Raw genomic sequence first — 13038 nt, forward strand, 5'->3', positions numbered from 1 at the left:
CCTCTCCAAAGAACCATCCCACAACACTGACCATCATTCTGCCTTTTAAAAATTATTTCAACCATCCTGTGCTTCTGGAAGCGCCCACAGGGCTTGAGCAAACCTTGACTGAAAACAACACACATGAAGACGAAGAATGATGAATATCACGCAGCTCATTAAATCCGCTCCCCGATGGTTGGAAATTCTCCTCTTAAAAAGCGAAAGCAGACCTGAGCTTGTACATGCATCATCTGCCCCACACAACCTGAGTGGCTGTGTGGATTTACACTGAATTTTTAGCCTTCAGGTGTCCCACACATTACAGGACATTGATGCAGAGTTACAATAATGCTTCTGAAAGCAAGTGTCTTTAGGGCCTGTTACAGAACTTGCCAATGCTTACCATCCTGCACCAGTGGCCTGTTTAAGTCAGGCTGGAAACCCTACTTGACTTTCAGAGCAAAGTTTCTAGAAAGAGGGCTGTTTCTATATTCCTGCTGCAGAGTTTGCCCAATCTTCATTGAAAGTCCATTGCTTCCTCAAAGTGGATGGCAAAGGACCCTAAGCAATCCTTTTTAGGTGCAGTTATGCTACTGGACACAGTATTTCACCTGTAGTTTCATGCATAATTTTAACACATAATTATAACTTATTCTCATTTGTGTCCAAAGAAAGTAGCTTTGTCTGGAGACCTCTAACAGCAAAGCCCTTTCTGCTGTTGTGCTTACAAACCAACAGCTATGTATCATTTTCCCTAGGAAGAGATTTATCAGCTTTCATTAATGCTACAAGTCTGTATGGTTCTAAGGCAAATGAAGCCTGCTTGTTTCTAAGGCAAATGAATTGCCTCACAGAAACCTTCTGGGCCCTGTACAACCACCAGAGAAGGCTATCAAAAGGCCATACCTTGGGGATCACTGAAGAGTGAGAACTCAGCATCAATGGCACTTCGGGGAAATGAAGGCAAGCGGAGGAGGTCTTCCTGGAGCATAGATACGTGGGACTGCTTGTGGGCAGTAGGGATTTTCTGTGTCAGCGATATAAGGAACAACACCCGCCCCACCTCTTCTAGCTTGCGGGTGAACACCTGAGAGAAAAAGAGACAAGGATCAGAATCAGTCTGATCAAAAAGTTCTTTACTACGTATATGCACTTTTCTAGGTTAGCTTCCATGGCTTTTTCTGATGGGAGGGATGCTGCACTCATGGCCCAGAGGAACCTGTTGACATGCACAGGGCTAGTGCTGCACCCTTTTGCTGAAATTTGTGTGACCACTGTTCTTCAGCCCAGCTCAGCAGAGATGGATCATGTTTGTAAAAGAAGTTTTAACAACACTTTCTATTTCAGGCTTGCAAAGGACCCTGAGTGGTTGTCAAGCACTTTGCAACTGTGCCATGTGGTCTTCTGCAGATAAATGCAAGCTTTGCCAGTTGGTCAGAGACAAACCAACTACAAACTGAAGCTATACAGTTGCAGTTGCTCTCTACAAGGTCTTGGACTACAGTCAACATGAAGTTGGAACGGTTATCTACCTTCTGGGTTGAGGCTGGCTCATGTCTGGCCATAGAAAGTGTATGTATGGTTGCAAAAGAAAAGTAGTCAATAAAACAAAGCAGACCGGATTCTAAGTTACTGTAAACAAGCAAAGCCCTGCTGACTTCAGGTTATCGCTTCTAGTTTACAGCAACTGGGAAACAGAGTTTCATTCTACCAGCCTCCTTTGAACTTCTGACTGGTAGGACTAGTCAGGCTAGCTATTTTATTTTAATGCTAAAAGTAACCATAAGGCAGAGTGATGCTCAGTAGTAGAAACAACTGTCTTTGGAAGCAGTTTCGAGACAGCTCTTAGCTGCTGGGATGAAGCCAAAACTTGAAGCATGTGGCTTAACATGTGACAAAGCTCAGCTTCCCACATCTTGCAGTTGCTGTGACCTTGCTCTGAAGTGCACTCAGCTTAGAACTGGGTGCTCAATCAATCAACAGTAAAGAAAGTACTTTTCCATGGCTTGCTGCTCTGTGGGTAGACTCTACAGTGCTGTTTTCTTTGCTGAAGCTGGATGTTGTCCAGCAACTTCTAGCATGACTACAGAGAGGCTGGTAGATGCTTGATTTAAGTTTTACCTTAGAAATATTTTGGTCTCTAAGTACTCTAAATAGAAAAATGTGGAGTGTAAAATAACACCCTGACAAAACTGGGCAGGCCATTTTAATGTTTTGGGTTCATGTAGGGCATATCAAACTCATTTATTTAATATGTGGGGGACATCTCCTAGAACCACAGTGAGAATAATTTCTGCCAGAGAAGCAACCAAAATGATCCCAAGTAATTTCAGATCTTTGTAGACTTTCCACTGACAGATGTGGCACATGAAAAATTTCCCTATTCTGTACCGTACACATATGAGAGCACATTAACTATATTCTCTGTTATTTTAGTTGCTAGTCCCTCTTAAACAGCTTTATAGCTGCTTTTTATAACCATCCCTGATGATATTTTCCTGTCCCTGCACTCACATTGCCAGGGACACAGCTACAGTAGCTGCTTTTTGGCTAGAATAATACAACTATTGATACCAAACACATACAGTTTAACCACATCCTCCTCCTTTTTATTTCCTGCTTATTGTCATCCGTCGCAGATACAGCTAGAGCAACTTTTCCCTAAGCACTCAACCCTGTGCTACTGGGACAAATTTACTTTTGTGGAAAACAGAGCATGTGGCTTCTACAGGTAGAGTGAGCTCAATACCATTGTCTTACTGTCTAAAGAAATGATACTTGTAGGGGTTTGCAGCACATTAAAGGCAGTGCCCTGCCACTTCAGTTAGGGTTTAGTTCCTAAGGAAGCTGCAGAACATTAGCAGGATCAGCCAGATTATCAAGTCATGAGGCTGGAAGATAGAGAGGACAGCGCTCTTCTGAGGGCAGATATTCCCCTGACAAAACAATCGCTACTGCTGTGCCTCTGGGAGTAGCTATGGTAACACTAGCATCTGACAGCAGGACAAGGAAGAGAGGCAGGTAATATTCTTTACAGTGAGAGGACAGAGAGGAAGGTAGAACAGATAATTCCTGCTCCACAGCCAGACAGACTTGACAAGAAAAAGTCTTAAATGGGTTCCTAAAGAGCCAGAGATCATGATAAAGAAAGGAATAAGCAACTTTTGAAGCTGACGCAACTGAAGCTCTTCTGGCCAAGTGTAGGAGAATGCAAAATGATCTGCCAAAAAGAAGCTGGCTGGAGAGAGCAGGAAGGAATCCACATTGCATTCTTTGACCCTTCTTAAAATACCATACACCTGTCCAATGGCACCAGGGCAGGTTTCATGCCAATTGCTACTTCTCCAGCAAAGCTCTCTAGCTGCATGCAGCATGAGTGAAGGCCTTTAAAGGAGAGAAAAAAAAAAAGGTTTAATTACAGGGTTTGATTCTGGGCAGAAGTGTTTAGTAACAGTAAGATACCTGCTTCTGAATGAGCTCTTGACCTTTTTCTGGATGCATCTGCACCAGGTTGAGCTGGGGAGAAACTGACCTCCGGAAAGGATAAATGTCACGGACGTAGGTCTGCCAGGAAAGGAAACAAGTGTATTTTAAACAAATGCAATCGTTAACAGCATCGCTCAACAGAACTGAATAAAAGGCCCTTTAGCCCTTTCTGAAGCTTTTGGGTAGGCTTTCAGACAGTGTCAGGCATCATGGAAGAGCATAAACAGAAAAGAAATTCGCTCTTTTCTAAGAAAGCTAGACGTTAGTGACTTAAGAGCAAGGGACTCCACTTCTGCTTCTTCCTTATTCTGTCAAACTCCAATCTTTCACCACACATAACTAAACACCCAAGATGTGGTGCCCACAGGACAGAATTCTGTCTGTTTATGGGCTGCTTGTTCTCCTTTAGACAACCCCAATGTTTAAAAGTGGACGAGATGGAAAGAATAAAGTCATCTGGACCTGACCTTTGCCTTACCTTGTTGTAATGAATAAGATTCCATCGCTTATCCATTAAAAAGTAATGAGAAGACTGCGTTTCAGGTATGTTAAAAAACTCCAAACACTCCTGAAGAGGAAAAAAGAAAAACATCCTGTTACTTATTAGCTGTCTTGTACAAAGACCACAACATCCAAAAGAAGAATATCCAGCTAATAATGTATAAAGGCACAAACCTGCATGCCTCAGTCAGGCTGGTACACTCTTTTGGCATTAAGTCTTAATTTCTTTTTTTAATCATAAAGTATATGAATATGTTTGTGATAATCAAGGCATGCTGATATCACAGTCCTGAAGACTGATATTACTTATTTCGATGTCTTCACATCGCACATATTTGCCTGGCTATGAGAGCCACATGGGTATTGCAGCTTCCATTTCCATACTATGTATTTATCAAGCTTTAGTGATAGGTGATGTACAGAGACACTAAAGTTCAGTTCCTTTAAAGGACTGAGATGTGTGATTCCCATTAAAATTTAACATAGTTGGACAAACTGAAAGCTTTTACAAATCTGTTTCCTATGTGGCTCCCTTAAGGCCATCCAGGAAATCTTTGGCAGGAGGAGGAGGAACTGACCTCACATCTCCCAGGTCCCAAGATACCATCGTGGCTACTGAACCATCATTTCCGCTCTGATCTTGATCATTCTGTCTATTCTTTAGTGTTGATAAAACCAAACATTTAAGTGGTTTATATATTTATCCAAAGGATAGTATACAGCAAATACCCAACAAACTCCAGTGTCTTTAAATGTAGTTGCGTTTGTGGGGTTCTGGCTGTCTGTGAGGTCAGGGCATTTCTATTATCTTTAATATGAGATCCTGTTTCTTGCAACCAAGCTCTCCTCATACAGAGACAGAAATGGCTGTTACAGCAAGACTTCTCCCTCCCACACTGAAAAAGGATGATCAGGCAGCATGTATTGTTTGCATACAGGTGTGGCAGGTAAATGTACTATTAAGCAGTTTGTCCTGTTCAAAAACTCACTCCTACCTTCAGAAGAGCCTCAAACTGTGTGTCCTCATGGACTGGTAACTGAGTTGGGATGTCACACTCATTCTGTCCATGCACGACAAGGGTTTTTGTGCCTAAAGGAAGAAAAGCAGTTACATTGTCCCTGGCCTCTTTAACTCAATTTCAAAAGACTGCCTGTGGAGGAAAAGTGGTAGTTAAAATTCATTCCTGGGCAGACAGACAATGTCGGTCCTGCCTGGAATCCATTATGTAGTGTTAGCATAGTCTCATGCTTCTATAGTTAATGAGAAATCAACCTGTTCCTAAAGGATTGAGCTGGCTTTAGCAGCAACCGTCACTCTGAGGAAGGAACAAACCTAAAAGGTCAAATGTGTTTTTCAGCAAGATAGCTCTTGGCTGACTTGTGATGTCCTAGGCTCACAGCATGCTCTTCTTGGGCTCTCTGAAGACTGAAATGAGAGGTTGCATGAAATCAGACTGGGTCTGAATGGTACAGTCTTATGATGATCATCCTACCAGCCTTTCACAGCCCAACAGGTACAAAGCTCTGGGTTGAAAAGACTGTTCTAATTCACTTTCTGTTTGCTTCTTTTAGAGCTCTTAGAATGGCTTTCTGAATCTCAGGGAATTAAAGGTGGAATTTACTGACTGAATCCTCAACTGAAGGAAAATTGACTTAGAAGATGCAGCCATTTGTAGCGGGTCCTTTTCTGATCCAGTTCTGATGGATCTCCTTTTGGTAGAGGGGGTCATGAACTTGGAAATGAAGTAGATTTAAAGACTCATTTCTTATACCTGGCATTGAGGCAGTCACCAGCAGCTTCACTTCACATTGTTCCTTCTTCATAGTCTGTTTGAGATCCTTGAAGAACAGTCCTTCTACATAACCCACCACTTCCCAAAGGAAGGTAAGTGTGGCAGAAATGGCATCCATGCCCCATTCACATGGAGTGCGTACAAAATACATGATCAGTCCTACCTGCAGGTAATAAGTAAGAGGAATATCAGGTTATGCACACTCTTAACTGTGCAGAGCATAGTATAAACACAGAACAACAATATTTTTCTCCTACCTTTCTTCAGTCAGAGGGATAAACTCATTAAACTTGCATCTTGAAAGTTTATACATACTACAGAACAATTTGCCTGTACTATTCTTCCTTTTTCTAGAGAGGATGAGGAGTGAGGGCAAAAAGTACTGTTACAGCCCAGCCTTAAGAGCCATGAGGAAAAGATGAGGAAGAGGGATGAGGAAAAGGGAGGACCTCTGCAGTAAGAGAATTCCTATGCCTTCTGCTCTGATGTGCTGCCAGACAGACAACTCACAAATAACAGAAGGCTCCTGGAGTAGCATACATCTTGTCTGTTTTTTCATCTTCTAACTGAAAGAACTGTAGCAAATGCATTTTCCACAATCTAGAAAGAAGCTACTAGATTTGCACTTTCTGAATCAAAATTAAGTAAAATAATTACAGGTTTCTGGCACTGGGATCCTTCTATTGGTCTGCAACTCATTGTCTGTGGTTCAATTCAGAAATCCATGACAGGTTGCTTTGGAGCTTAATAAAAAGTTAAAGGTTCCTTTTCCTATTCCTAGAAGGAATGAAAGGCTGGTCTAAGCCTGGTGACTTGCACCCACAGCCAGAAGCAGGTGTGAGGTATAAAGGAAAAGTTAAGAGCATTTGTTTCCTTGCAGATTGTGACATTAACTTCTTAGGACACATACAAGCAGAGGTGAGATTCTGGGCTGCACAGTGGACCCACAAGCTACTCACCAAGTAGTTAAAGAGGATATGAGATGTCTGGGCAGGGAAGTCTCCAATGTTCAACAAAAGCTTCCTTAACATATACATCAGCTCATCCTGTAAGAAGAGCAAATGTTTTTTCTTTCCCTCACAAAATGAAGAGCAGATTTCTCCCTTTTGTCCTTACTGGTTTTGTTTCTTCCCATTTTTCCATACTCCCTTGTTCAGCTCTGTCTCTTGGTGCATGAAGTAGAACTATATGCTTGTGACTGCTCCCACATTTCCCAAAATAAAGCCCAGGACACAGCACCCAGATCAATGTCTGTCTTTTTTTATCTGACAGGGGCCAATACCTCCTATTGCAATTTGTACTGACTGGAGCATCCTGATTCTGCATTCCTCTCCCTGTGATAATCCCTGTGTTGCTTATCACAACAAATGACTCCCTAGATGATCTGTGAAATCTAGCTCAGCTCAACTCAATAGCTGTGGCTGCTGGGTAGGAGGTGGGGGTAGAATCTAACTTTTCTTCCTTTAGAGGCTGCCTGCTTTAAATGTAGACTAATACATTTTTTAAGGTGGGAAGGGGGTGTAGAGGGGAAGGAATCTCACTGTCAGCTAAGGACAGACAGACCGTATCATAAATTTCTTCTATGGCCCTCATCCTCGTAACCCACAGCAGATTTGAGCTAGTGTTAGGGTCATGAATATGCATAGGACAACCCATGCCAATGATACATCTGCTGAAATCTTCCAAGGAAATACACTTGTTCTCTGTGTTCTGTACTCATGGTTGTAGGAGGCTTATGAAGAGAGAGTAAAACAGCAGACTATGCTTACTCAGAGGCAGCTGAGGCTGGACAGCATATAACTTCCTTCTCAAAGGTGCTTAACAAATAGAACCGACCCTCTGAACTTAAATGGAAGGTTTGGGGACTATGGCTAAGAAGTCTCAGGAGTAGTGAGGCCACTGAGACCTGATTACTCAAGGAACCAAAAAGCAACCTTTCCTGGTCTTTCTTGAGGTGTAGTTCTTAGGTGGTGGCTTGGAAGGTGAGGACAGTGATATTACTGATATTGTACACTGAATGGCAGTTGAGAAAGTGGTATGGAGAGTCTCACTGCCTTTCATCCAGTCAGAACTGGTATGCCTTTCTTCCATAAAGCTTAGCCATGGCACTAGAAAACAGTCTAATAAGCCAGGGAGAGACAAGGCCACCCCTGTCTTTCAGAGAAAGCTGAACAGAGTGGCATGGGTGAGGCAATATTGCCTGTGCTAGACAGAAAGGGTTGTGCTTCACTAAGCAGTTGTTCAAAGCTTGGCTTAGAGCAAGTCAGATCCTTCGTGGTGGTAAATCAGCTATATCCCATTTACATTGGTGGACAGAGATTGAAGCCAAGTGATGATATGGCCTAAAAGACTTTGAGCTATGTTATAATAGCAAATGTTCTTCTCCAGTGATGCCCACAGAGTGATTCTGCTTGCAGCTGTGCTCCCCTGCTCTAAGCACTACATACACCCACTGGGGAGAGGAAGAGTTTACCTGTCGGTTGCTGATTGTGAGCTTTTCAAGGAAATGGCGCAAAACTGTAGAGGGGTCTTCAATTAAGCAGTTCCACAGGACTTGCTGAGCAACAGCGCTTACTGTAAAAGAGAAAGAAAACAAGGTCAAAACCGTCTCCCTTGGAAAAGCCTTGAACTGGTACACTTAGACACAAAAGTTCCTAACCGTCTACCACAATTGTCATTTTTGTAGTGAAACACACAGGAGCCTCTATGAGGCACTAGGATTCCTGGTCACCAGTGCAGTCATCACAAGCAATAATAGGTCTAATATTTGAACATTCCCTAGCTACTGGTGATATAGTAGGAAGCACTTCACCACTGTAGTCAGAGGAATAATAAAGAAGTAACTATTTAGATTCACAACTCCAGATGGAAAAATCTGGCAATTAAAAAAACCATAAATTCATATACTTTTTTGTTTATGCATAGAAGTTAAATTTCATGGTGATTCATTGCGTGATTTTATCTGGTATAGGTGAACAGTATTAGATAGTCAGCAGGGAATTGTGTTGATCAACTCCCCAAAGTGTAATTAATTGCAATCCTGTGAAGACTAACAACAACAGAGAATTATTCTTTTTTTTTTTTTTTTTTTTTCAGTATTCAGCCCCTGATCACAAAATGACACATACATTATTTAGGTGGCTGACTACACCCACCCAAAACTGAATACAAAATGTAACAGAAAGTTAAACGTGCAGTCAGCTGACATGATGAGTGATGAGAAAGGAAGGAGAGGCAACAGTCCACCATCTATAAACATTTTAGAGAAACAAATACAGAAAAAATGCATTATTACTTTACAAATACATCACAGACCAGAAACAAAATGTTCAAGCTGTGTATAGGTGGCTTTCTGTTTGTCATAGTATCAAAGAAATGTTGGTGGGAATAGACCTCTGGAGGTCTCTAGTCCAAGCCCTGCTTGGAGCAGGACTGTCACCAACACCAGATTATGTCAGCCATGGCTTTGACTAGCCAAGTCTTGATAACTGCTGTGGATGGGGAATCCATGGAGACTGCACTATGATCCTGGTTATGAAGTTCCTTCCAAATTTCTAACCTGAACCTCCCAAGTTGCAACCTCTAAGTTAGAGTTCCTCTAACTCTTTGTTTCCTTTTCATCACACCAAACAAGCCCAGCTTCTGCAATCACTTCTCACAGAACACCTGTTTTAGGCCTCTTACCATTCTGGTATCCCCTCACTAGACCCCTTCCAGCTCCTCAACATCTTTCTTGAACTGGGGGCTTTTTTAGGGCCCCAAAAGAGCAAAAAACCCTCAAAACCAAACACAATGGAGAAAACAAGGAAAAACCCTACTAAGCCACATTTCTATTGTGAATCTACTTTCAAATAGCTTGTGAAGATTTAACAGATTATTCATATGCTTTTTAACAAACATATATAGTCATAACAATATATAGCACATACTACTTCTAGGAAACATGAACTGTGAATACAAGGTTGTGTTACACCTCTTTTCCACTTTAGTTATGGCACCTAACAAATGTAAGCCATTGTTCAAAGTGCTGGCAGGTTCTGCCACCCTTGAGCAAGAATCACGTGAAGTTTAATCTAGGTCAGTACCAGCTACTCCATCCTCCCGGACTTCTCCATCTTCCATCAAATGGACAATGGGGAGCACTGCTGCACAGATGCAGGCTGGAAACACAGCTTGAGGTGGTTGTGGCACATGATGGTTTGGAGTATGCTCTGTAGTGTGTTCTTCATCTGGAGCAGTAAGAAGAGTAGAAGGTGAGTGTTAGTGAATAAGCCATGGTATTATCCAGGCAGGTTAAGATAAACATTTATGTTAGGTGCTGTACAAACAGAACAAAATGGTAGGTTGTCTGATCACTGTGCAAGCATGGTAGGTTTACTGCTATCTCCAAGAAGAAACTGAGCCTCCAGCCAACTTCTTGATCAAGAATTTTCATTGTATATATATGCTTTTTCAATTTACATTTCTCTTCTTGTATGGAACCCATTTTCTTTTTGATGAAATCCCATTTCATTACCATTTTTCAGCCAGAGTGCTCCCCATGGCACTACTCTGTAAGTGAAACATGAGACGTAAGGGAAGACATTGTGACAGCGGGAGCAAATAAAATAATGCAGGGCAGTAATTTATTACAAAGTGGCTTAAGCTTGGGAATACATTCAGCAAAAGAAAATGCCACCAGCTTTATGGATGAATAGGAAAGGCTTCCAGTGAATGAAATCCTAGGAAAGGATACTCCAAAGCGAAGTCAACCCACCTTCTGCACTGACTGCTGACCGCACTGACCAGACAGAGCCACGGCGGAAAGAATAGTTCCTATGAGATGTACTGGAGGTGCAGGAAGGACTCACAGAGAGACGGCGGGAGGCCAGGTTGGCAACTTCTTCTACTGACAAAGAGAATGGGAAATGTCAGTCCAGATCCAACTGACAGACTTTAGGGAACTTTCTGAAGGACAGCACTTACAACCAAATTGGAACATTGAAAGTTCAAGTCAGGTAACACTCAAAAGGTGCAATTTAAAATCTATAAAGATCGGTTAGGTAGGTAATTTGCCCGTGCTTTGGGAAACAGCAGAGCATTGTTCCATAAGAGTGTTCAGTGCTTTGGTGAGTCACGTTGTAACTGAATTGGCTCTATACTTCTTTTCATCTACATCCTGTTAACCATCATGGTTGTTGGTGCTTAGTTTTTCCTAAGAACTGGGATTTCTGCTCACAAATTTCCCAATGTATGTTTAGATCTGAAAATCACTGTACTCACTTAATGGCACATACCTTGGAATGCCTTTAATGAAATCTTTGTGCTCTGTTAGCCTGGACCAATGAAAATCCCCATTCAAAGACTAAGCTTTTCATGACTCATGTCATGTAACTTTGGCCATCTGAAATTTTGGTACTGAGGTTGAGCTGTCATCTAGGTTCTCCCACTAGTCACTGCAAAGGTAGAAAACGCCAGGGACAATTCAGCCTATCCTAAGCTATGTGTCTTAAGACAGATAGTGCCAAAGGGTGATTCCTCCCACCCTTTAATTATTAAAGGGTTAAAGTTAGGAAAGACAAATTTAATTCCTGAGCACACCAAAGCAGGAACTTTCCTAACACTAACAATCAATGCTCCTGGACATCACACCCCTAAGCAGTGGTCTGTGTTGGTGGCAGGTGCTCTCAGGTTCCTGGAATGCAGTTCCTGGCCCTGGAGCACACCTTCTTCTTCCTGCTCTGAGCTTGGTGTGCAGGTTGGCTCGTAGCAGGCCTCCTGAGTTATGGGGATGGCAGTGATGAGACTGGCTTCCCGGCCCAGGCGCTTCTTCTCTTCCTCCTGCTGCAGGTTCTTCAGGATGTGCTCTGCTCGCTGATGGGAACGTGACACAGCTCTGGCTGAAAATGACTTCTGTCAGAAAAAAAAGAGAAGAAACACAGCTTGAAGCTGTTAGTTAAGAGGCACACATCCTGCATTTTCTGCCAGACACCTCTAGTGACATACAGCAACTCAGTTTCTAAATACAAATTAGACTAGTGCTAGCTGAGCAGAGATTCACCAGGAGACTCCTCTTGGAGCTATGTCTACAATAAACCTTGGTGCAAACTTCTCCCAAGAGACACCACATGAACCAGCACAGAGAAAAGAGTCTGTCACACAGTTCAAGTGAACTAATATTCTCTTGGAGAGAGAACAGCTGTGTGCTCCCGAGATCTGAGTTACTGTCTCTCACAGGGATATGATATGCAGTACAGTACCTCAGTGAACAAACAGAAAAGCCTTATGCCCATGTAGAAAATTCTGTGTGCCCTACACAGACAGCGTACTAGACTTTTCCTAGCTGAGGAAGACAAGAAAACTCAGAGTTTAGCCCACATCTTTTGGCTTTAGCTTCCCCCATGCCGCTGCAGAATAAAACCAGTGCTTACTCTCACGATGTCTCTACGTACCGACTGATCTTCATTTATAGGATCTTGCACACTCCCGCTGCACTGAGGGACCCAGGGGGGATCAAACATTGGCACAGATGGCATCCCCAGGACAGGAGAAGGCAGAGTGAAGTTTATACTTGGAGGAGGTATCTAACAAAAACATGAAAGACATTTTGTTACAGTAGACCATTATTAATGTCAGTACTGCTAATTAAACAGGTACCCAAGACATTAATTACCTCTGCAAATTTTTCCCAACTCCGTATCTCACTACACTGTAACACCATATATGACACAGAATTCTTTCTTTCTCTGATGTTTTTCCTGGCCATGCCCCCGTTACACTCTCCCCATTTTATACAGGAGTTCTACACATCACCTCCCCCACTAGTGTGACTTACACAACCATTTTTTTTCTCTAAACAGATTTTCAGGCTATGTCATGGCAGCGTGTTGTTACACATCTATCTCACAAGGCAGGCTGTGTTTCATGTGTCCTATCATCTACCTTAAAGATCTGCTGTGCTCCCTCTTCCATCCTTGGCCAGACTTGATACCTAAACCTCCAGAGCGTGTGAAATTTGAGAATGGCATTCAGTCTTTGCACTGTCTCTGGGTGATGAAACTCGGACATCAGCATGTCAGAAACGGCATCTGGCACTTTCACAGCACACAACAGGAACATAGCAGCTGCAGGGAGAGAACATCTGATCATCTCTTTTCCTTAATAATGTGTTTACTTGGCAGAGAAAAACTGTGGCTGTACAAACCCCCACCAAAAGAAACCTAATCTTGGCTCCAAAAATGAGATCAGCAGTCTACCACACCTAGTGAAAATTGCACTGCTTCATGAAACCAAGCAC

The 13038-nt window shown here is 42.5% G+C and overlaps 1 protein-coding gene across 5 annotated transcripts in view; it reads right to left on the bottom strand.

The window, feature by feature from the left end:
• The window catches only part of UNC80 (unc-80 subunit of NALCN channel complex), a 135300-nt gene that overhangs the window by 40616 nt on the left and 81646 nt on the right, over nt 1-13038 (bottom strand). For 4 of the 5 annotated variants that reach the window (XM_087734137.1, XM_087734134.1, XM_087734136.1 and 1 more), the window contains 12 exons: nt 12684-12865; nt 12194-12325; nt 11468-11654; nt 10519-10650; nt 9848-9991; nt 8236-8336; nt 6722-6808; nt 5742-5925; nt 4965-5059; nt 3947-4036; nt 3445-3546; nt 889-1069 (listed from right to left, as the gene is read on the bottom strand). In XM_087734137.1, the coding sequence (XP_087590263.1) occupies nt 889-1069; nt 3445-3546; nt 3947-4036; nt 4965-5059; nt 5742-5925; nt 6722-6808; nt 8236-8336; nt 9848-9991; nt 10519-10650; nt 11468-11654; nt 12194-12325; nt 12684-12865 (1617 nt within the window). The remainder of the gene's footprint in view (nt 1-888; nt 1070-3444; nt 3547-3946; nt 4037-4964; nt 5060-5741; nt 5926-6721; nt 6809-8235; nt 8337-9847; nt 9992-10518; nt 10651-11467; nt 11655-12193; nt 12326-12683; nt 12866-13038) is intronic. The other variant, XM_087734135.1, reaches the window with a different exon arrangement.

The sequence above is a fragment of the Nipponia nippon genome, unplaced genomic scaffold (genome assembly GCF_047370975.1).
Source record: "Nipponia nippon isolate SJK-2023a ecotype South Korea unplaced genomic scaffold, ASM4737097v1 scaffold_5, whole genome shotgun sequence".
Classification (NCBI taxonomy): Eukaryota; Metazoa; Chordata; class Aves; order Pelecaniformes; family Threskiornithidae; genus Nipponia; species Nipponia nippon.